The sequence below is a fragment of the Taudactylus pleione genome, unplaced genomic scaffold (assembly GCF_031769625.1).
Source record: "Taudactylus pleione unplaced genomic scaffold, aTauple2 ptg000005l, whole genome shotgun sequence".
Taxonomy (NCBI): Eukaryota; Metazoa; Chordata; class Amphibia; order Anura; family Myobatrachidae; genus Taudactylus; species Taudactylus pleione.
In genome coordinates this window covers 28,287,383-28,306,465 of record NW_028284408.1, presented here as the reverse complement: position 1 = coordinate 28,306,465, position 19,083 = coordinate 28,287,383, and the positions used below count along the sequence as shown (strand labels likewise).

At 40.6% G+C, this 19,083-nt stretch overlaps 1 protein-coding gene across 3 annotated transcripts in view; it reads left to right on the top strand.

Annotated features, from left to right (window-relative positions):
* ITGA7 (integrin subunit alpha 7) overlaps positions 1 to 19,083 on the top strand; it is a 204,778-nt gene that overhangs the window by 91,204 nt on the left and 94,491 nt on the right. For all 3 annotated transcript variants that reach the window (XM_088480251.1, XM_088480172.1, XM_088480315.1), the window contains exons 2-3: positions 42 to 169; positions 3,417 to 3,496. In XM_088480251.1, coding sequence (XP_088336377.1) covers positions 42 to 169; positions 3,417 to 3,496 — 208 coding nt within the window. The remainder of the gene's footprint in view (positions 1 to 41; positions 170 to 3,416; positions 3,497 to 19,083) is intronic.

Genomic DNA, 19,083 nt, shown 5'->3' with positions numbered 1-19,083 from the left:
AACTTTATGATATTTAAGTACTTGTGCTTCCTGCTTTTCAGGTTGTTGGTTGGGGCTCCACAGGCATCAGCATTACCAAATCAGCATTCAAATCGTACAGGTGCTGTATATGGATGCCCGCTGAATGCAGAGGCTAAAGACTGTGAACGGCTTGACATTGATGATGGAGGTACAATACATTAGATTCCTGTTCATATATACAGAATATATAAAATATATAATATGATTTTGTGTACTTTTGCAGTGTATAATTTACTGTGAGCAGCACCAGGCTGAATAATATAGTAAACCGAAAAATGGTGATGCGCTAATCAAAAAGGTAATATTCCCAATATGGCAGAAACAGAATTTCATGACACCATCTGTTTAAATCAATATATTTTATATTATAAATACGTATGCATCAATATCTAAAAACTAAACATATAAAGCTTCTCATTAAAAATATAAAACACTGCGGCCATTTTCACTGCGCATGCGCAAATGACGGGAAAATAGTCGCAGTGGCCATTTTCCAGTCGTTTTATAGCGCCAGACCCCCGCGCCAATGTGGGACTCTGGAGAGGGAAGTAATAATATGGGTGCAGGGTGTGCGGTGCGGGGCCTCCCTGGACCCAGGGGCCCGTGTTCCCCGCACACCCTGCACCCATTATAAATACGCCCCTGATGCCAAAGCTTTAGTATGAAAAATACATATTGCCATTAAGTACAGGGGAAATGAAGGCACAGCAATAGTGAACTAGCTGGGTAACAAATCTAAATTTAAAGGGTTGTTTTCTCCAAGGTGCAGAGAAAAGAAGAAACATACTTAGGGGCACACTTTTGTAAAGTTAGTTCATTAAAATGTATCTTTTATTTTCTTTTTTAAAATAAATTTGTAGCGAAGAAGTGATCAGAACATAAATTGTTCCTTTATACTTGCAAAAAGCAGTAAGAAAAAAACTTTCTTAAACTCTAAATTCCTGAGATATCTGGGGATAAATGGTTATCTATATCTCACAGCTTAATCATGTTTCTGGAAATTAGGTAACAGAAGATTTATTCTATACAGGGCAAAAACATTTAAAGGCACACTAATATAACAGTATAGTTTAATACAGAATCTCAGGATATTAATTTATTTGTGTTATGAACTGAGCATATCCCACTATGGTGATATAAATTGTATCACAGGTATATAATAATGATAAAATTTGTTCACACGTGAGTAAATTTACTTGAAATTGTAGGTGCTAGACATTCTTTACCCTCATCCAATGTTCTTGGCTGGAACGCTTGCAAGGCAAAGTAATGGGGCTTTTGTTCATTGTATGTGCCAAAGTTGATCATATCACCTATATGCAATCTAATTTGCGATTTGGAAATAAGTTTCTTCAAGTCTGAAAGTATGTATTTATTAGAGTACCTTTTTATATTTTAAGACTTCCCACTTAATTTACAATTACAGTCACCTGTGTTAAAAAAAAATACCCATCTCATCTAGTAATTTGTCCAACACAGGTGACTGAAATTGTAAATGTAAATTAAGTGGGGAGCAGAGTATTTTGTACCTGGTCAAAGGTCATGTTGCAGAGTATGCTGCTATATGGCAGTAAGGATTTATAAGGTGTTGTGAAGATCTCAGAAAAAGTGCTGCATCCACCACTTAAAAGATTTGACTTGTAGAAGTATTCCAGCATGTTCCTGAAGCAGTTGCCTCAAATAAACCATATCCAAAATGGCCACCTCATCATCATCTTACAGATTAATCCACCTAAATTTCTGTTTGTCAATTTCTCTAAAACCTCTGCACTTTTCAATAGATAGAACAATGTGAATATTTTGTGTTTACCTATGTAAATAGAATGTAATTCTTTGTTCTATCTTTAAATGTCCTGATCTATACCATGTTCTATCCATAAATAAATGTAAACTATGAAGATATGAAGAATCTCAAGTCCTTAACTACAAATAAGTGAGATTGTTAAAAGCTATGCTGACAACGATGCGTGAACTGTGTAGGTTTTTTGTTTTTTTTCTTTTTTTAAATCCTCTGCAGCTGCCAAATTCAATCGGGTATTTTTTTTCTATATATGCATAATCATATTTCCTATGCATATGTGTGAAAAGTCATATTCTGTTTAATGGGCTTATCAACATACTTCTGTTATGTTTTAAAATATGTACGGAACTTATTTCTAGAAATGTGTTAAAACAAAAGGCTAATAAAATAGATTAGCATAGTTACATATTCTTTTTTTTCAGTGGAAATTAAGTAGCTGGGGCAAGAAGACTGTTTAAAAGTAATTCAAAGTAATTAAATTAGTTTAGCTCTTGGGCCTCATGAATTGTCCAGACCTCCTAGCCTTCCTCAGGCAGCAAAATGTGTGAGTGTCTAACTGTCTTTTTTGTATTCCTGTGTTATTTTAAGAAAACTGCATTTATATTTTCTGTATGTCAATTTTCTAGCCTGTTTTTATGCAATAAGGGTTGTGATTTTTTTTTGTCATGTTAAACTCCATTTAATGACATTCTTTGTGTACTTAAACAATGTATGTATTATATAGGCTTTTTTTCTTTTTAGGCTATATTTAAGGCGGATAATTGGTTGATTGGCAGTAATGCTTGTTAAATTAGTTTGTGATTGCAGTTTGAGAAAAGTCAGAGAATAACTGAAGACTTCATAAGAGTATCAGCTCTTGACTTAACTATTATTGGTTGCAGAACAAGTTGGTTAATAATGAGTGTTATATACACTGTAACTTTGGGGGATTTTGGTCATTTGTAGACAGACCAGGTGTTTTTGTCTTAATTAGCATACAAGTCACACACATGCAGGTAGCTTGGTCATGGCACAAACTTTTATCTGTCCCAAATCGATCAGTCTGGACAGATGTTGTAAATCTTATACACACCATCTCCGATATCGCTGTCACATAACACCCAAAATACATTCTACTCTTCTTGCTGATTCCAGATGTCTCCAAAGATATATACCAACACTAATTTGCCCTTTTCCTCTCTGAAGCAATTAGAGCTAACCCACCCTATTCCCAGCCTCCTTGAAAGCCAAACATGTATACTACAGCCAACAACCAGGTTTCTTTTACACATACATTATGCACAGAAGGTTTTAGTTGGACCATAGCAAATATCCTAAAGTGAGTTCTAGAAGAGAATCTACATAATCTAGCAATGGCCAGAACTTTGTGTAGTTTTGTTGTTCAATGGTTTGATATTTTGTTTCATGTATGCTTTATTTTAACTTATGTAGAGACCAGAATACAGTGTCCTGTGTAATGAGATCATTACATAATGGAGTGAGAATAGAGTATAAAACAATAAAATGATGGTCTTCATACATCACATCTGTTCACTTGCTTTCATAGGCTTACAGTCCATGTCTTTCTGAAATAAATCTTTGTGTCTTTAACCAGTGGACAAGAATCGGGAGAGTAAAGAAAACCAGTGGCTTGGGGTCACAGTGAAGAGTCAGGGTCCTGGGGGAAAGATTGTGGTAAGTTGTATATTTTTGTTCTGTGTTATATTGGATAGATTCATTAATTTTTTACTCAATACTCAATCAATCCTGTTTTGCAAAGTGATGAGATTTATAAGGCAATGTACTGTACCTCTCAACTGTTTTTATTCTGGTTCTAAATTATAGCTCCTATTTACTTAAAAATGGGCCTGCTTTTAGATCTTTTATATGGATCTGTATGATTCATTTCCTCCACTGGGTCCCAAAAATATCTTCTTAACTTCTAAATATTTAATAGCATCCACCCTGTACATATTGAGTGCCTTGCGTTTGTAGCTGTGCAAGTGAGATGTGTTTTAAAATAATTTGTATTTGAAAGTCAGCCAGGGTAAGCCTATTTAACATGAGGCAACGATCAATAAGCTTATTAAAGAAGTCCCACATATGATAACTGTGATGCTTCACTTTGTGATAATTCAGTTTAGTATGAAGAAAAGACAGAAATATTTCAGTTAGAAATTCCATGTCTGTTCTGTTACCCCAAATCCTTCTGCTGTCCTTCCCTTTACAAATATGGCTACCACATATTGCAAAAAGTGAAATAATTTCTTAGGATTCATGCACAATCATGGCATCACAACCCTGCCCAACTTGTCATTATATTCTAAACTATGCCACAGGGGGCCAGACCACGATAATACGATTCAACACGAATCGCATCATTGAGCACCTGGACCGCTCACTTATTTGGGGTAGTGGGAGGAGTCCAGGAGGCCGTCCTACTGTCCCGGGAGTCTGGGAGAGATCCCTGAAGTTCAGGAGTCTCCCGGAAAAATAGGGAGCATATACAAGTATGATTTCCTTCCTCTAATGGTGTATTGCAGTAAATCATATGTATATTACAGTCATTTTAGCCATTGCCATGTACTGTAGCAACAAATAATATAACGGGGGATCTGATGTAAAACAGCCAAACTCCGCACAGTTCTTAATCCAGGTAATCAGAATATACACATCGCACTATTAGAGCAACAAAATGCCTAACGCCAACAGCTTATTCCAGACCCTCTGTGGTTAATCGGTTAATCACTAAGCATTCACAGTTATGATAGGTAACACCAGGTTCTCCTTGTCATTGGTGATAGATATAGTAATCCATATAACAAGATCACTAGAGGAGACACTACCATGGCCCAATATATAATATATTGTTTGAATCACAACAAGAATCGGTTTCATATAGACAAGATCATTAAAAAAAAATCTCTGAACAGATGAAGCCCCTCAAAAGATGAACATATCATTGTGATTCAAACAATATTATATACTGGGCTGTTCCAGAGTTCCATCAACTCATTTTGTTATACCTACCAGCCAACCTGAATTTCATTGGCCAAAGCTGTCATAATCTGTTGGAAAACTGTGTTACATCTCTAGAAGGGTGCACAGCATTGGCGGGTCTATTCATGGTCTGGGGCTGTTTGGGGTATGGTCTATTTTGTTCCCAAACTCTGAATGAGCAATGTCGGGAGATAAGAAATGACACTTCTCAGCAAGAGTTGCCAATATTTCATCATCCCAGCTTTATTGAGAGACTTTAACTTCTTCAAAAACGCATTTACAAATTAAATAGTATGGAAAAGTGCATTTGCATGTTGCATGCACACCTCTGCAAATATTCCCATTCCCCCACGGAACTCAGTAAACTATGATTACGGTAATGTAAACTTTAGCCATGCTTTAATATTACCAGGCAATGGTTTTCATTGCCCTAGGTTACGGCACAGTCCTATAGTTCTCTCTGGAGACAACAGTTTGCTGATTCCCAGAACAATGAAAATAAATTCTGCTTGTTCCTAGAGAGACATGTCAGAAAGCCAGAGAAGGAAGCTTAAAATAAATCCCAGTGTAATCAGTATAAGGAAGGCACAAACAATCCAGTAAATTAAAGTTAACTGAAGCTATACAATAAAAGGGTAGGCACATACAGTCCAATAAATGAAAGTTATCTGGAGGTGTAAAGTAAAAGGTAAGGCACATGCAGTCCAGTTATCTGAAGGCATACAACCCCATTAACATTTTCTGAGTAATGCATAAAGACTACCTATATAATTTTGCCACCTTGCTAGCGGCATTCAATGCAAATGAGAGAGAGAGAATCAGCCACTTTACTTTGAGAAGGTGATATTATTTAAAAAAAAAAATTTTTGTTAAATATATACACTTTAATTTAGGGCCGTATTCAATTAGTTTTGCACCCGCGATAAAGTTTTGCATGCCGGATTTTTCGCCTACATCGCGTATTTTAGCCGCAAAAACTTATCGTGCGCGTCCCCGCTATTCGCCCTATTCAATTCCAAAGTACGTAAAAACGGCAACACGCAAAGTCAGAGCAGGCGGAGAGTGGAGTCAGAATCTGGGAAATCAGCCTGAACACCCCAAACAGATGCAGAAACATTGGGGATCAATGTAGTAGTGCCCGAATAGTCCTAATAAAACTGTTTGGGGTACGTAAGTTGGTACAATAGACTCTAATTAGCGTCTTTGCACAAGTGGTGAAGAATGGCATAAAGCAGTTTTTTGGGGTGAAAATAAGTAGTCCTGTCAAATTTGGGGTACCTGAAAATGGGTGCTAGTATATTTTAATTTCTCTAAAGTGAAGTATTAATAAAAGTGACATTCCTCCCTCATAAAAGCACCTGCAATCCCCAAAACACTTGACCCCTTCTTAGAGCACCCCCAGAACCTTATTTCGCTAGTTTTTGAATTTGTCCCCCCACTTTGTGCTTTTTCGTCTCCAGATTCAAAGTACTTTTTTGGGTTGTTCCTAATTTTTTCTCAGGATTTTTTTGAGACAGTTGTCCTTTGGGGGCTTGCCCAAGGTTCCTGAGTGGTTTCCCCACCTTTGCACCACAAAACAAAAATGTTGCACTTCTTTTCTCCTGCTACTCAGAGGTGACTCTTTTTCGCCTATTACATTGCATTGTCGAAAAGTGGATGGAAATGAATACGGCGACAAATTTCTGACAAGCGAAAAGACGCAATTGGCGATACTTTATCGCGGATGTCGGTGTTTCAATTCAAATTGAATACGGCCCCTTAGTGTGGTTATCTTTACTTGTTTTTAAACAGTACACCACTCATGAAAATAAATACTGTAATAGAAAAAATAAAATGAATACAAACATAACAAAATGTAGACAAATTGTAAACAAAACCAATATAATTTGCCACATTGTTTTGTCCTGATCAGTAGTTTGTTTTAGAGCTTTCTTCTTGTCAGTTGTATATTAGTGTGGATACATGTTTGTCAGCCTCATGCACTGTATGAAATAAGCTTAAGTAAATGTTTCTAAACTGTTACTCCACCTGCCTACAAGTAATTGTGAGCAGTGACTCAGAATAACTGGAGTGGGTGCCCATGCAGACAAACATGAGTCAGAATAACCGTTAGCACTAAAATTCCAGCCTAATTCTGCATTCCAGCAGGGAGACAGCAGCCAGCATTTACAAGGCAGCTATATGGGAATGGATGGCACAGCCTGTGACTAACTGTACATCACCAACTGTAATGATCTGTCATGGTTTCACAAGTTTCAAATGCTCTTATTGTGTGTCAGTCTAGAATGGGAACATGATTTATCTTTTCTTTGCACACATGCACTTGGGATATACTGTATATACAGCTTCTAAATAATATTTCCTTGCTAGCTGCAGATACCAGTGTCAAATAAGGCATTTGGTATGAATAATGTATTACATTCATATTGTAAATAATTGGAATACATTCTTATGCTTTAGTAATATATCCATCCGTGGAAAGAGGAAAATTTCTCGGGGTGCGATCTAGCTTATTAAATGTATGCATCTCACACACATACTGCTTTGTCTCCGTGGGAACCATGTATATAAATAATGCTTACACTGGGCAGGGTGAGGGGTGAGATAGAACATGTTGGGATTCAGGTTGCCGTGGCAATGATGTGACCTTTGCAGTGACAGCACTGCAGGAGAGTATTGGATGCTGTTTGAATTTTTAGCTGTCATTAATGAGTAGCTGCATGATGCTTACTTGTCTGTCTGCATGGTGATCCATAGTATAACAGTAATGACCTGGTTACCTGCCCCAACCACCCCACGCAGCAGGATAAATTCACCGGCTTTGTCTAAATATATGCAGAATGGCATTCAAAGATTGTATCTCTGGAACAGAACTTTGCACCTTGGGAAATGCCTGTGCTGCTGCTTAACCCGATTGGCACAAAAGTTTGACACAAACTTGCTCATCTCTATTTATAATGTATTCTAAGCGGTAGGTATATGGTAACAGAAATCCACACACACTTTCAATCCATCAATAGGCTGTATTCTAAAGCTGGATACACACTATATGACGGTTCAACCCAGCAAAGCGCAGAGCGATGTAACAATACATTGCGACGCCATACAAACTACACGATCTGGTGTACGACAGTACTATGTATCCTTACATGCTGCATGTAACAACACCTCGTCGGTCATGGAATCATGCTATCTGATGTGCAGCACAGCCAATGGGACGACAGCAGTGAATGACAGCAGTGAATGACACATTGGGCATACACACTATACAATGTGTACTATATATTGTTCCGTTCTGTGGGCCTAATTCAGACCCTCTCGCGAGCGCTGAGCGCTCGCAAGCGGGTCGATGGTGCCCTAATGCGCATGCGCACGATGGAGGGAGCTCCGTCGTGCGCATGCGTGCAACAAAGGGTGCGTGCTGTCGATGGTGAGTGACAGCACGCCCCCTTTGGTGGGCGTGCCGGGGGCGTTGCTGCCCAGATGGAGGCGTTCCCATGGGAACGCCTACCTTCTGGGTCCGGCCCCACTGACATCACTAGTGATGTCAGTGGGAGTGCTTTTGGCTCTGATAGAGCCAAAAGCACTCCTGGGCTTGCGGCAGCGAGACCCTACTGCAGGGTCTCGTCGCAAGCCCGATGGTCGCGATGGTCATGACCATCGCGACCATCTTTTTGGCCGCTCGCATAAGCTGTGGGTGGTCACCCACAGCTATGCGAGCGGCCAGGAGGCCGCTCCATTTTTAGGTAGGAGGGCCCTGATTCAGAGCGAGCGCTCTGGTCAGAGCGTCCGGCTCTGAATCAGGCCCAATGTCCGAATGATATACAGTATCAGACGAGAGATCATATAGTGTATACCCAACATTAAACTGTAAATGTTCTAGTATACTGTGAAAGAACTAAAAAGCACATTTTATTAAGAATGCTAAACTGCTCTTATAGTAGTAAAGAATATAACAAAGTTTTTATGCTTTCATTAGTGCTAGAATTTTATGCATTTTCTGCATTGTTATATTCTATTGATGAAAACCCAATAAATACCAGGAAATGCCTATCATAGAGCCTGATTCAGAGATGGACATTAATGGCGCACCGTCTGAGCGCGATAGCCGCCAGTGCTGGCATTTCTGCTCGCACCCTCAGAAGGGTGCGAACAAAAATGTGCGAGAAACCTCGTGTTAGGGAGCCCTAACCAGGACTACAGATGGGTTTAGATGGCTAAACCCGATCTAATAAGGCGTGAAGAGGTCTGCGATAATTAATGAGAATCAGAACAATTGAATTGCAAAACTGGGCACTCATTAATTATTGCCGCCCATGCAACAATTGAATCGCCCCCTCTGAGTTCTGAGTAACTCAATGGTTACTCAAAATGGCCATCGGAACTGAGATATCAGAACAATTTTTACAGTGTATGGGATCGTAAATGCAGGCTGAGACACAGCCCGAAAATGGTCACAACACGCCTGCGTTTGAGCCAACACTCTCCCGTTGCCACCCAGAAATGGTCCCTGCCTGTCAATCGCTTTGCGAATGAATCCTCACTACGAGTGACAACTGTAATGAAACTTGATGCATGTGACTCAGACTTATACGTAGATCACCGATAATTGCTCAACTACGGAAACAGCAGCATTGCGTCCATCTCTGAGTCAGGCCCATAGGCAGGTGCTGAACAGGCCCCATTATTCTGCCAGCTTTTCATACCTCTCCACACTTTCTTTCATCAGCATCACATCCAGGCTCTGACTCAGAGATGGGCAAGTACCTGTGTATCAGGCCCTCAGTTTCATCATTCTCATCAAGTACTCTTGTGGGAATTTCTCCTAAATGTGGAGTGACGAAAGTGTCACTAAATTGGGATTAATTCTGGGAAAGTGGGCAACTATGGGACACGTAGGACCAGGGGTCATACATCTTATCATATTGTCATCCTATATCTCTGCTTGTGTGACCAAAATATGGAACTCTGGGCCTCTTGGACACAATGGCGATGTTTGCGATTATTGTTTGTACTGCGTATGAGTTGCACTGTACATGTGCTGGGATCGCTTAATGATGGCGGTGGCTAGACGAATGCAGGTGTGTCCCAACCGTTTCTTTTCCAGAGACTGTGCCTGTGTATGCAGTTGCATTGTCACTGGCGGCTTACTCCTAACATTAGGTGGTTCAGATGTTCGATGGTGCGACCGATGGTGCATCTTTGTAAGCATGCAGCAGATCAGAGACGTCGCCAGTGGGCGATTCTGTTAATTTTGCATATTTTTGCAGTTCCGCCATGTAAGGATTCGCAGTGGAGACGGAATTAGCATCCACCTATGAATCAGGCCCTCTGTAGCTATTGGAGAGAGGGAACAGGCAGCACAGAAATAGTGCATGAAACATCATGTGATACATGAATAGAGCATACAATAAAATAAAATTACAGTACAACAATGTTTCTGAAATCACAGACATATCAATTGAAAAGATTTATACATAAAGGAAAGAATGCCAAGCACAACACAGAGATTGTAACAGGATCTAGGTGTATGCTCACATATTATAATAATACGATGTAACATCTTGTAATACAGTACAATGATTGAAACTAAAAAGTAGAACCCCCACAACACACAATGGGCATGTTATGGGAGTGTCACAGACGTGTTAGTGTAAGTGGCTGTGTTCTCAGACGCACAGCTGCAGCCACAGAGGCCATGTTTATCCCGAGCACAAAAGGAGACACTGCACATGTCATAGGCAGGTGCATGTGTCAATGGTGAACACCATAATGCGCCAATAGTGAATTGTTTTGGACCACTGGTGGTGTTCCTGTGTCCATGGGCATTGAAAGTGGGCATGTCAGTACTTGCACAATCTGGTGCACCCTAGTACACAAGAGGTAGGCTGAAACTAGCATTTGTATAATGTTGTCACAATAGAGTGTACCTCAGAATAAGGCCCAATATGTAGTGCACTCAGTCTGTTTTTCTAAGACCTCCAACCAGTCCATCCAAAATAAGTAAAATATCTTACATTTTTGCAAAGATAACAAAGGAGGGTTAGGAAAAGTCCACCCCTGTAGAATAGATTTGCCTCCTGCCCCCATTCCAAACTATCATAGTAGTAGGCAGTATTCCAAGTATAGCCATTCTGCCGGAAACAGAAGGTAGTTAACTTGAAGTACTTATCTTGAAACCAGAAATACTGCATGAGTGGACATTGCCAAAAAACAGTGCAATAAATCTGCGTTATCCTCCCCACATCTATAATGTAACTTCTATGTGGGGAAAGGTAGAACCTTTGAAAATTATTCATAAACTTTCGGTGTATACAGTAGATGACAATAACCTGCAGGGTTGGTGAGTGCTTTGAGTACTGTGTAGTGTAGGGAATCGTGGTAACCATTGAGTAAGGTCTACAATGCATGACAGGTTGAGTGAGTGAGTGTCCCTAAAATGGATATAATAAAATGAAATTGCTTTTTTTATCCAGCGGGTTCTGCCAATCATCATCTGAGAATACCTTGATAGCAGAAGTCACATATTGTTGGGGTTGAAGGAAGGCCAGGGGATATCCAGCAAGAGTCTCATATTTTTCCACAGCCCTCACATATGTGAGAGATCTTCTCAAGCTCCTGTTCACCTGAGAACCCATTCAGTCAGTCAGTCCCCCCCCCTCAATAAAGTAAAGGGACAAGTTGACATTCCCCCCTGAAAACCAGGGTTATGCGAAAAAGGAAGAGAAAGGGATTTATGGGAATTTAATCCTAGTCTATGTCTAAGCATATACCAGAGTTTCCTGGCATTCCATAATAAGGGATTGTTCCTTATAGTAGGTGGTATTTTTTGGTCATAACAAACTCAAGTCAATTACCTTGTTCCAAAAAGCCTTTTTCAAGTAAGGTATTGGCATATATGTCTCTATCATGGACCCAGTCTGAGAGATAATGAAACCCGGCAGCATAATTTTACAATTGTATGTCAGGAAAAACAATCCCGCCTTTCATCCGCGACTGCTGAAGATTTTTAAGGCTGATTCTAGGCAGCTTTCCATGTCATAGGAACACCCTTCGGCTGCTAGTAAGTTCAGCAAGCTCAGCTTCTTGAAGCAGATAAGTATGAGCTCCCCCTGTCAATGGGCAAGTCTTGGTATAGGGAGGAATAATAAAGTAAATATGTATGTACAATATTTGGGGTGCCAGTACATAATGTTTTGGTGGCAGGGTCGCATATACAGTCAGGTGCATAAATATTGGGACATTGACAGAATTTTCATATTTTGGAATCTATTCACCACCACAAAGGCTTTGAAATGAAACAAACAAGATGTGCTTTAACTGCAGACTTTCAGATTTAATTTGAGGGTAATTACATCCAAATCAGGTGAACGGTGTAGGAATTACAATGGTTTCTATATGTGCCTCCCATTTTTTGAGGGGCCAAAAGTAGTGGGACAAACTAAACAATCCTAAATCTAACTTTCACTTTTTAATACTTTGTTGCAAATCCTTTGCAGGCAATTACAGCCTGAAGTCTGGAACGCATAGACATAACCAGACGCTGGGTTTCATCCCTGGTGATGCTCTACCAGGCCTCTACTGCAAATGTCTTCAGTTCCTGCTTGTTCTTGGGGAATTTTCCCTTCAGTTTTGTCTTCATCAAGTGAAATGCATACTCAATCGGATTCAGGTCAGGGGATTGACTTGGCCATTGCATAACATTCCACTTTTTAGCCTTAAAAAACTCTTTGGTTGCTTTTGCAGTATGCTTCGGGTCATTGTCCGTCTGCACTGTGGAGCGCCGTCCAATGAGTTCTGAAGCATTTGACTGAATATGAGCATATAATATTGCCCGAAACACTTCAGAATTCATTCTGCTGCTTTTGTCAGCAGTCACATCATCAATAAATACAAGGGAACCAGTTCCATTGGCAGCCATACATGCGCACACCATGACACTACCACCTCCATGCTTCACTGATGAGGTGGTATGTTTTGGATCATGAGCAGTTCCTTTCCTTCTCCATACTCTTCTCTTCCCATCACTCTGGTACAAGTTGATCTTTGTCTCATCTGTCCATAGGATGTTGTTCCAGAACTGTAATGGCTTTTTTAGATGTTGGTTGCAAACTCTAATCTGGTCTTCCTGTTTTTGTGTCTCACCAATGGTTTACATCTTGTGGTGAACCCTCTATATTCACTCTTGTGAAGTCTTCTTGATTGTTGACTTTGACACATATACACCTACCTCCTGGAGAGTGTTCTTGATTTGGCAACTGTTGTGAAGGGGTTTTTCTTCACCAGGGAAATAATTCTTCTGTCATCCACCACAGTTGTTTTCTGTGGTCTTCCAGGTCTTTTGGTGTTGCTGAGCTCTCCGGTGCGTTCTTTCTTTTTAAGAATGTTAAAAACAGTTGATTTGGCCACACCTAATGTTTTTGCTATCTCTCTGATGGGTTTGTTTTGATTTTTCAGCCAAATGATGGCTTGCTTCACTGATAGTGGCAGCTCTTTGGATCTCATATTGAGAGTCGACAGCAACTGATTCCAAATGCAAATGTCACACTTAGAATCAACTCCAGACCTTTTACCTGCTTAATTGATAATGAAATAACGAGGGAATAGCCCACACCTGTCCATGAAATAGCTTTTGAGTTGATAGTCCCATTACTTTTGGCCCCTTAAAAAGTGGGAGGCACATATAGAAACCGTTGTAATTCCTACACCGTTCACCTGATTTGGATGTAATTACCCTCAAATTAAATCTGAAAGTCTGCAGTTAAAGCACATCTTGTTTGTTTCATTTCAAAGCCTTTGTGGTGGTGAATAGAGGCCAAAATATGAAAATTCTGTCAATGTCCCAATATTTATGCACCTGAATGTAGTTATTATATAATTCCTTTTCCGCCAAGGCTTTGAACAACTTTATTGGCCCATCTAAAATATTTGTATTTAGAAAAGACAACATCTTTCTTAGCCTAGGATAATAGATTGTTATACAGCAACTGTCGTGCCTGGAGGGTAGGTGGTATAACAGACTTCAGAAGGCACCTTAGCATAAGTATGAAGAACTAAGTTTAGGGTCCTGGAGAAAGAGTCATTGACGTCTCCAGTTTCCTTACACTGTCTAGAAAAACTCTCAGTTATGTGGCCCCTTAGTACCACCTTTGACGCTCCCCAAAATACCTTAGGAGCTTAGGATTGTCCCATGAATCCAAATTGTCATCTAAATAGCTCATCCATTGAGTAATAAGAAAGTCCTAAAACTCTTAGACTTATAGTGATACATTGGTAAGTGCCAAATCCCGAAAGAAAACTAATAGATGTAGGGTCATTATCAGACACTAAGATATTGTGACTGTTTGCCTCCTTAACCCAGGATACTACGGTATGTAATACTAAAATACAAGAAAATCAATCAGAGACTAGGAATGATGTTCTGCTAAATGGAAATGTTTTTCCTGTGGGGTTAACTGAGCGCCACAGACCTATGAGCTAGAGAGTTGATTATAAAATTGAAATGGCTTCTACAGTGTCTAAGAACAAGATGGCAGTATTGGCTGGCTGTCAGGTTTAGGGTTATCTACTGCATTAAAATTACCCCCCCAAAATCAGTGTAAAATGAGCGTGTTGCACCAATAGGTGAGTGATGTGTCCTATAAACTCATATGTGGCAGTATTATAAATTAACTAAGGTGTGAATGGTACCCTTGCTACCATTAGCATTTACCACATTGTACAAAATAGAATATTGTAGGCCCCTATGAAATAGAATAGCTACTCCCCTGAGCTCCTAATGAATTCCCTATCCAAGGTGCTCTAAAACAGACCCTCCACCTCCCTTCAGTGTGTTTTGTGGAGATAGATCGTGTCAGGTTGAAATTTTTGATATGGTTAACAACATTTTTCAGTTTTATTGGGGAATTTAAGCCCCTCACATTTAAGAGAAAAGTTTTAACTGCTCCCTATAGACCGTTTCGGTTTGTAGCCGCCATATCCTACTGAAGTTCTAGGGGGGATATAAAAGGAAGGATAAAAGTCTTAGTAATGGGCCACCCTACATCCCAGCCATCAGAGAGAGCCCATTCCCAAACCTAATAAGAAGCAAACCGAGACTCCATAGAGGGGGTAGAGTTTAACAATGAATCAACTCATCAGTGCAGATTATATCAGTGAAGGGGTTGTGAAGTGAGGAGGGAAGAAATGGAGGAAAATTGGAGGAGGGGGTTGTCCAAGCGGAAAATCAAAATAAAGTGAGAAGATCTGAATGTAGGATAGCATCATTGAAAGACCATGTCATAGGTTATGCTGGGGTTGATTTAACCATGAGGTCATGTTTGACTATTCTAAGGAAAACTAAGTTTAGAAAATATTTGCATAACTGTATATAGTTACCAGGGCTGCACAAATCCCAGTTGTCAGGACACCTAAGAAATGAATCCTGGATAAAGTTCCCCTCCTCTTTGTGCCCCCCTTACCCTTACATCAGAGACAAGCCATGGATGAGAGTCCAGCTGAAATTAATCCCTGTTGTGGGGCTCAAACTGGTATAATGCTTTTTTTTCTGTGACACATGCTGGTGGTCACACAGAGGTGCAGTATACCTCACAACATTGTGTGAGCCTGGATCAGTGCCGCGTACAGGGGGAATCGTAGGATTTCTTCAGGGTTTCCAAATTCTTGATTTAGGAATAAAGTAAAAAAACTGCCACAATAAACCTTCCCACAGTTTTTATTCGTGATATTAGTAATATATTTAAAAGGATAAAATGGCTTTTACACACTATAAAAAAAACACTTTACCTGCAGTGAAGTTAGCTGCATACGTTTCAGGTATGTTCAGCACTTCAGTAAGTATGCAGCAAGATACATTTAGCAAATAGACTGCGTCTACCATGTGGTTGGTTCTGCTGACTGTACTGTAACTAAAATGCTGTTGTTTTACATTATTATGGTTACCTAGTGTGTTTCAGTGCTTAGAACAAATACTGTAAATATGTGGTGAAACTAGTGAGTAATGAGCCTGGGCGTAAGAAATGATTTTGACCCCCGAAGGCCCACTCCCCACAAATGCAGGTAGTAACCACACCCACTGTAATTCTTCTCACTAAAGATCCATGACCCCATAAATGATCCAGTGAAATACCCCATAACTGACCCATAACTGACACAAATACCCATTCCAAAATCGACAAAAAATAAATTACTAAAAGAAGATAGTATAACATTTTCATTTCTTACATTAAATTGTCCTACCTCTCATTGGACCCGTTGCGATTCATTACTCTTCCCATCGGCTGTATTACACTGAAGCTTCTTGTCAGTCTGAGGATGTTGCTGTACTCCAACACTGGCCTGGGATATTGTAGTAGGCTGTTCTGGAGGGGTTCACAAACATCAAAAATGGTGTGTGTATATCGACCTTCTTTCTCAGATGTTTTTAGGTTTAGATCTTAGCTATATGTTTTGTATTATGATACTCCCCTCCTATATGTTCTGTATTGTGTTCCCACATCTCCTCATCTATATGAACTGTATTGTACACCCCCGATCTGTATGTTCTGTATTGTGCTCCCCCATCTGTATATCCAATAATGTACTTACCCCTCTTTATGGCCATTATTGTGCCCCCCCTTTGTATGTCCATCATTGTGTTTCACCCTTTTCTTTATTGCTATTAATTTGCCTTTCACCCCACAGTCTCTGTTTTTCCATCAATGTATTGGTACTGATGTGCTCCTCCAATGTATTACCAGTGATGTGCTCCCCCTCTGTATTTCCAGTAATGTGTCCCCCCTCTATATTCCCAGTAGTGTACTTCCCCTTCTTTATTTACAGTAATGTGCCCCAGACCCCATGTGTATTCCCAGTAGTGTGCTCTCCCAATTTATGCCCATTAATGTGCTCCCAACACTTCCTCTATTTGTCAGCCTGACAGGGTGGCATTAGGCAACGCTGCATCGTTATAACATCACATCCGCGACGTTGCACTAGTAACGGTACAACTGCCAGTGAGAGGCAAGTGACAGGACAAGGGGAATCAGGGGACAGGGGAACCGGGCGTCCTGCTTGCAAGCTATCCTTTGTGGTGGGTGCTTGGCATTACATTGTGGTCCAGAGCAACAGAGGATCATACGGTGGGCCGCCGTCCCTACAACCCTGCAGCCAAGGCCACCTGACTGTGGGCCTCTTTGTCACCGCGGGCCCGTTTTGCATTTCACTGGTTGCACTGGTTGCACTGTATGCACTTGTTGCACTGGTTGCACTGGATGCGCTGGTTGCACTGAAACCAGTGAAGTGCAGTGTAGTTCCACACATGCCAAAAACATACAAATATGTAATCACAGTCAATGTTACACATACTGTACCTGTGCTGAGTGGTGGACTGCAACTCTGCATCACTAAAACAGCTTAGCTTGTGGATGGGTTACTGACAGGACTAACGGACACACAGACAGGGCTGCTACAAAGACTTACAGAGAATGACAGACAGAAACACAAGCAGAACTGAGTCATACACACACTGATAGTGCTGGGAGACAGAAACACAATACAGGCATACAGACTGTGCTGGAAGTCAAGCACACAGGACAGACAGACACACTGACAGTGCTTACTCTTTTACCATTGCAGATAATGCATCTACAGAGTTTCCTTCATCCTGAGCGGTGTGCTGGGCAACTCCTGATGACATAAATGAGACATTCAGCTCAAGATTGGTCTGTTTTGCTGTATCCTGAACTAGTCCCACCCTTTCCCTCTGCTAGCAGCACAGTGCAGGGTAATGTCTAAATTCCCATCACGGAGAGGACCCTGACGTCATCAGCCAGTGTCCAGCAGCATCATTCCCTGCCATTGAAGTGGGCATAGAGGGGGAATATAACCATGCGGCGAGCGTAGCGAGACACTGTGCCCGGAGCGTGGAGAGCGCAGCGAGCCCACGAGGGGACAACAGTCTTGTTTAAGTGGGGACAAAGTACTTCTTTAGCTGGCTGTCATGGGCAGGAACTGCACTTCCGCCCTCACTCACGTCACTTCCAGGTCCCTAGCGCGAAGAGCAAATAAGCTCAACCCACAGTGCAGGTTGTACAAACATTTTCAGCACTAAGGGGTTTTCTGGGCACGAAGCCGCTGTGCTACATGGCCATGCCATGGAGGTGTCATGTATGCATTATGGTGAGCCCATTATCCCTCCCTGTCTGCTGAAATTGCCTGTTCATTACTGTACACACTAGTGGTGAATGGGGCCTATTTCCCAACTGTGGTTCAGATTGGCACGATGCTGTCCACTGAAATTGGCACTCTATAGCCAAAATCAGGACATTTGGGAGGTACACATTGTTTATGGCTGTACAGTATAAAAATTTTTGAGGGGGGAGATCTTGCAGTGCAGCTCTGTTCTTCGGGTCCTCCTTTTTTGGAGACACGATTACTCAGGGGTCCTAGGGAAATTACTAACTGTAAACTGGTAAAGGTGCATGTAATTAATTGTTATGGTAGGACTTTAAAAAACTGTAAATTACATTTAAGTTATTTTTGTGGGGATGGATCAGTGCGGATGGGAGCTACAGAACCAGCAGATTGCCTACCACCCCATGAGGGCTATCGACTATCAGCCACAACAACACTGCACCTGTTTTTAAGCAAATTAATTTTGCAGAGGCATAGGTCATTTAGTTTTAGGAGAATGCTTCTAATGTACTATGGTTTAAGCATTTCTAATTGGATCTCTGAAATATGTGTCTGGAAAAACCTGTTGCATGTTTGAGGTGTGCTGAAGAATAGAGAACAATGGAAGATTATATGTTACTATCTAATTCAATAAATCTACACTTGGGGGTAAAGACTAGGTTGTATATTCTGGGAAATGTTATTTCTGTTTATTGTAAAAAATTCTTAGACTATGAGGTTTGGTGTCTGTTTTAGTGAAATTGTAAACTCAAAGATATAAAGAAATTATGAATGATTCAAAAGACGATTATTAGTGTAACCAAGTATGTAGAGTGGAGCTAGTAGCTACTCTGTAATGTCTAAAGCCTGCTCATAGTTTATGTTAGGCTTAGTCTACTGCTGACAGCAGGCCCCACCAGTCTGCTAGCTCTGGGGGTTCTTACAGAACGCAAGACTTCCAGATATTTTAGATATACAATATATTCCTTAGGTGAACTGTATAGTAATGAATTTTTCTTCCTAAAACACTTGTTTATGTATATTATCAGCAGACACAGTCAATACTATAAAGTTCCCGGTTCTGGGGTCTGCTTGTTCATTCGGGCGTATATCTTGAAACATTGGAATGA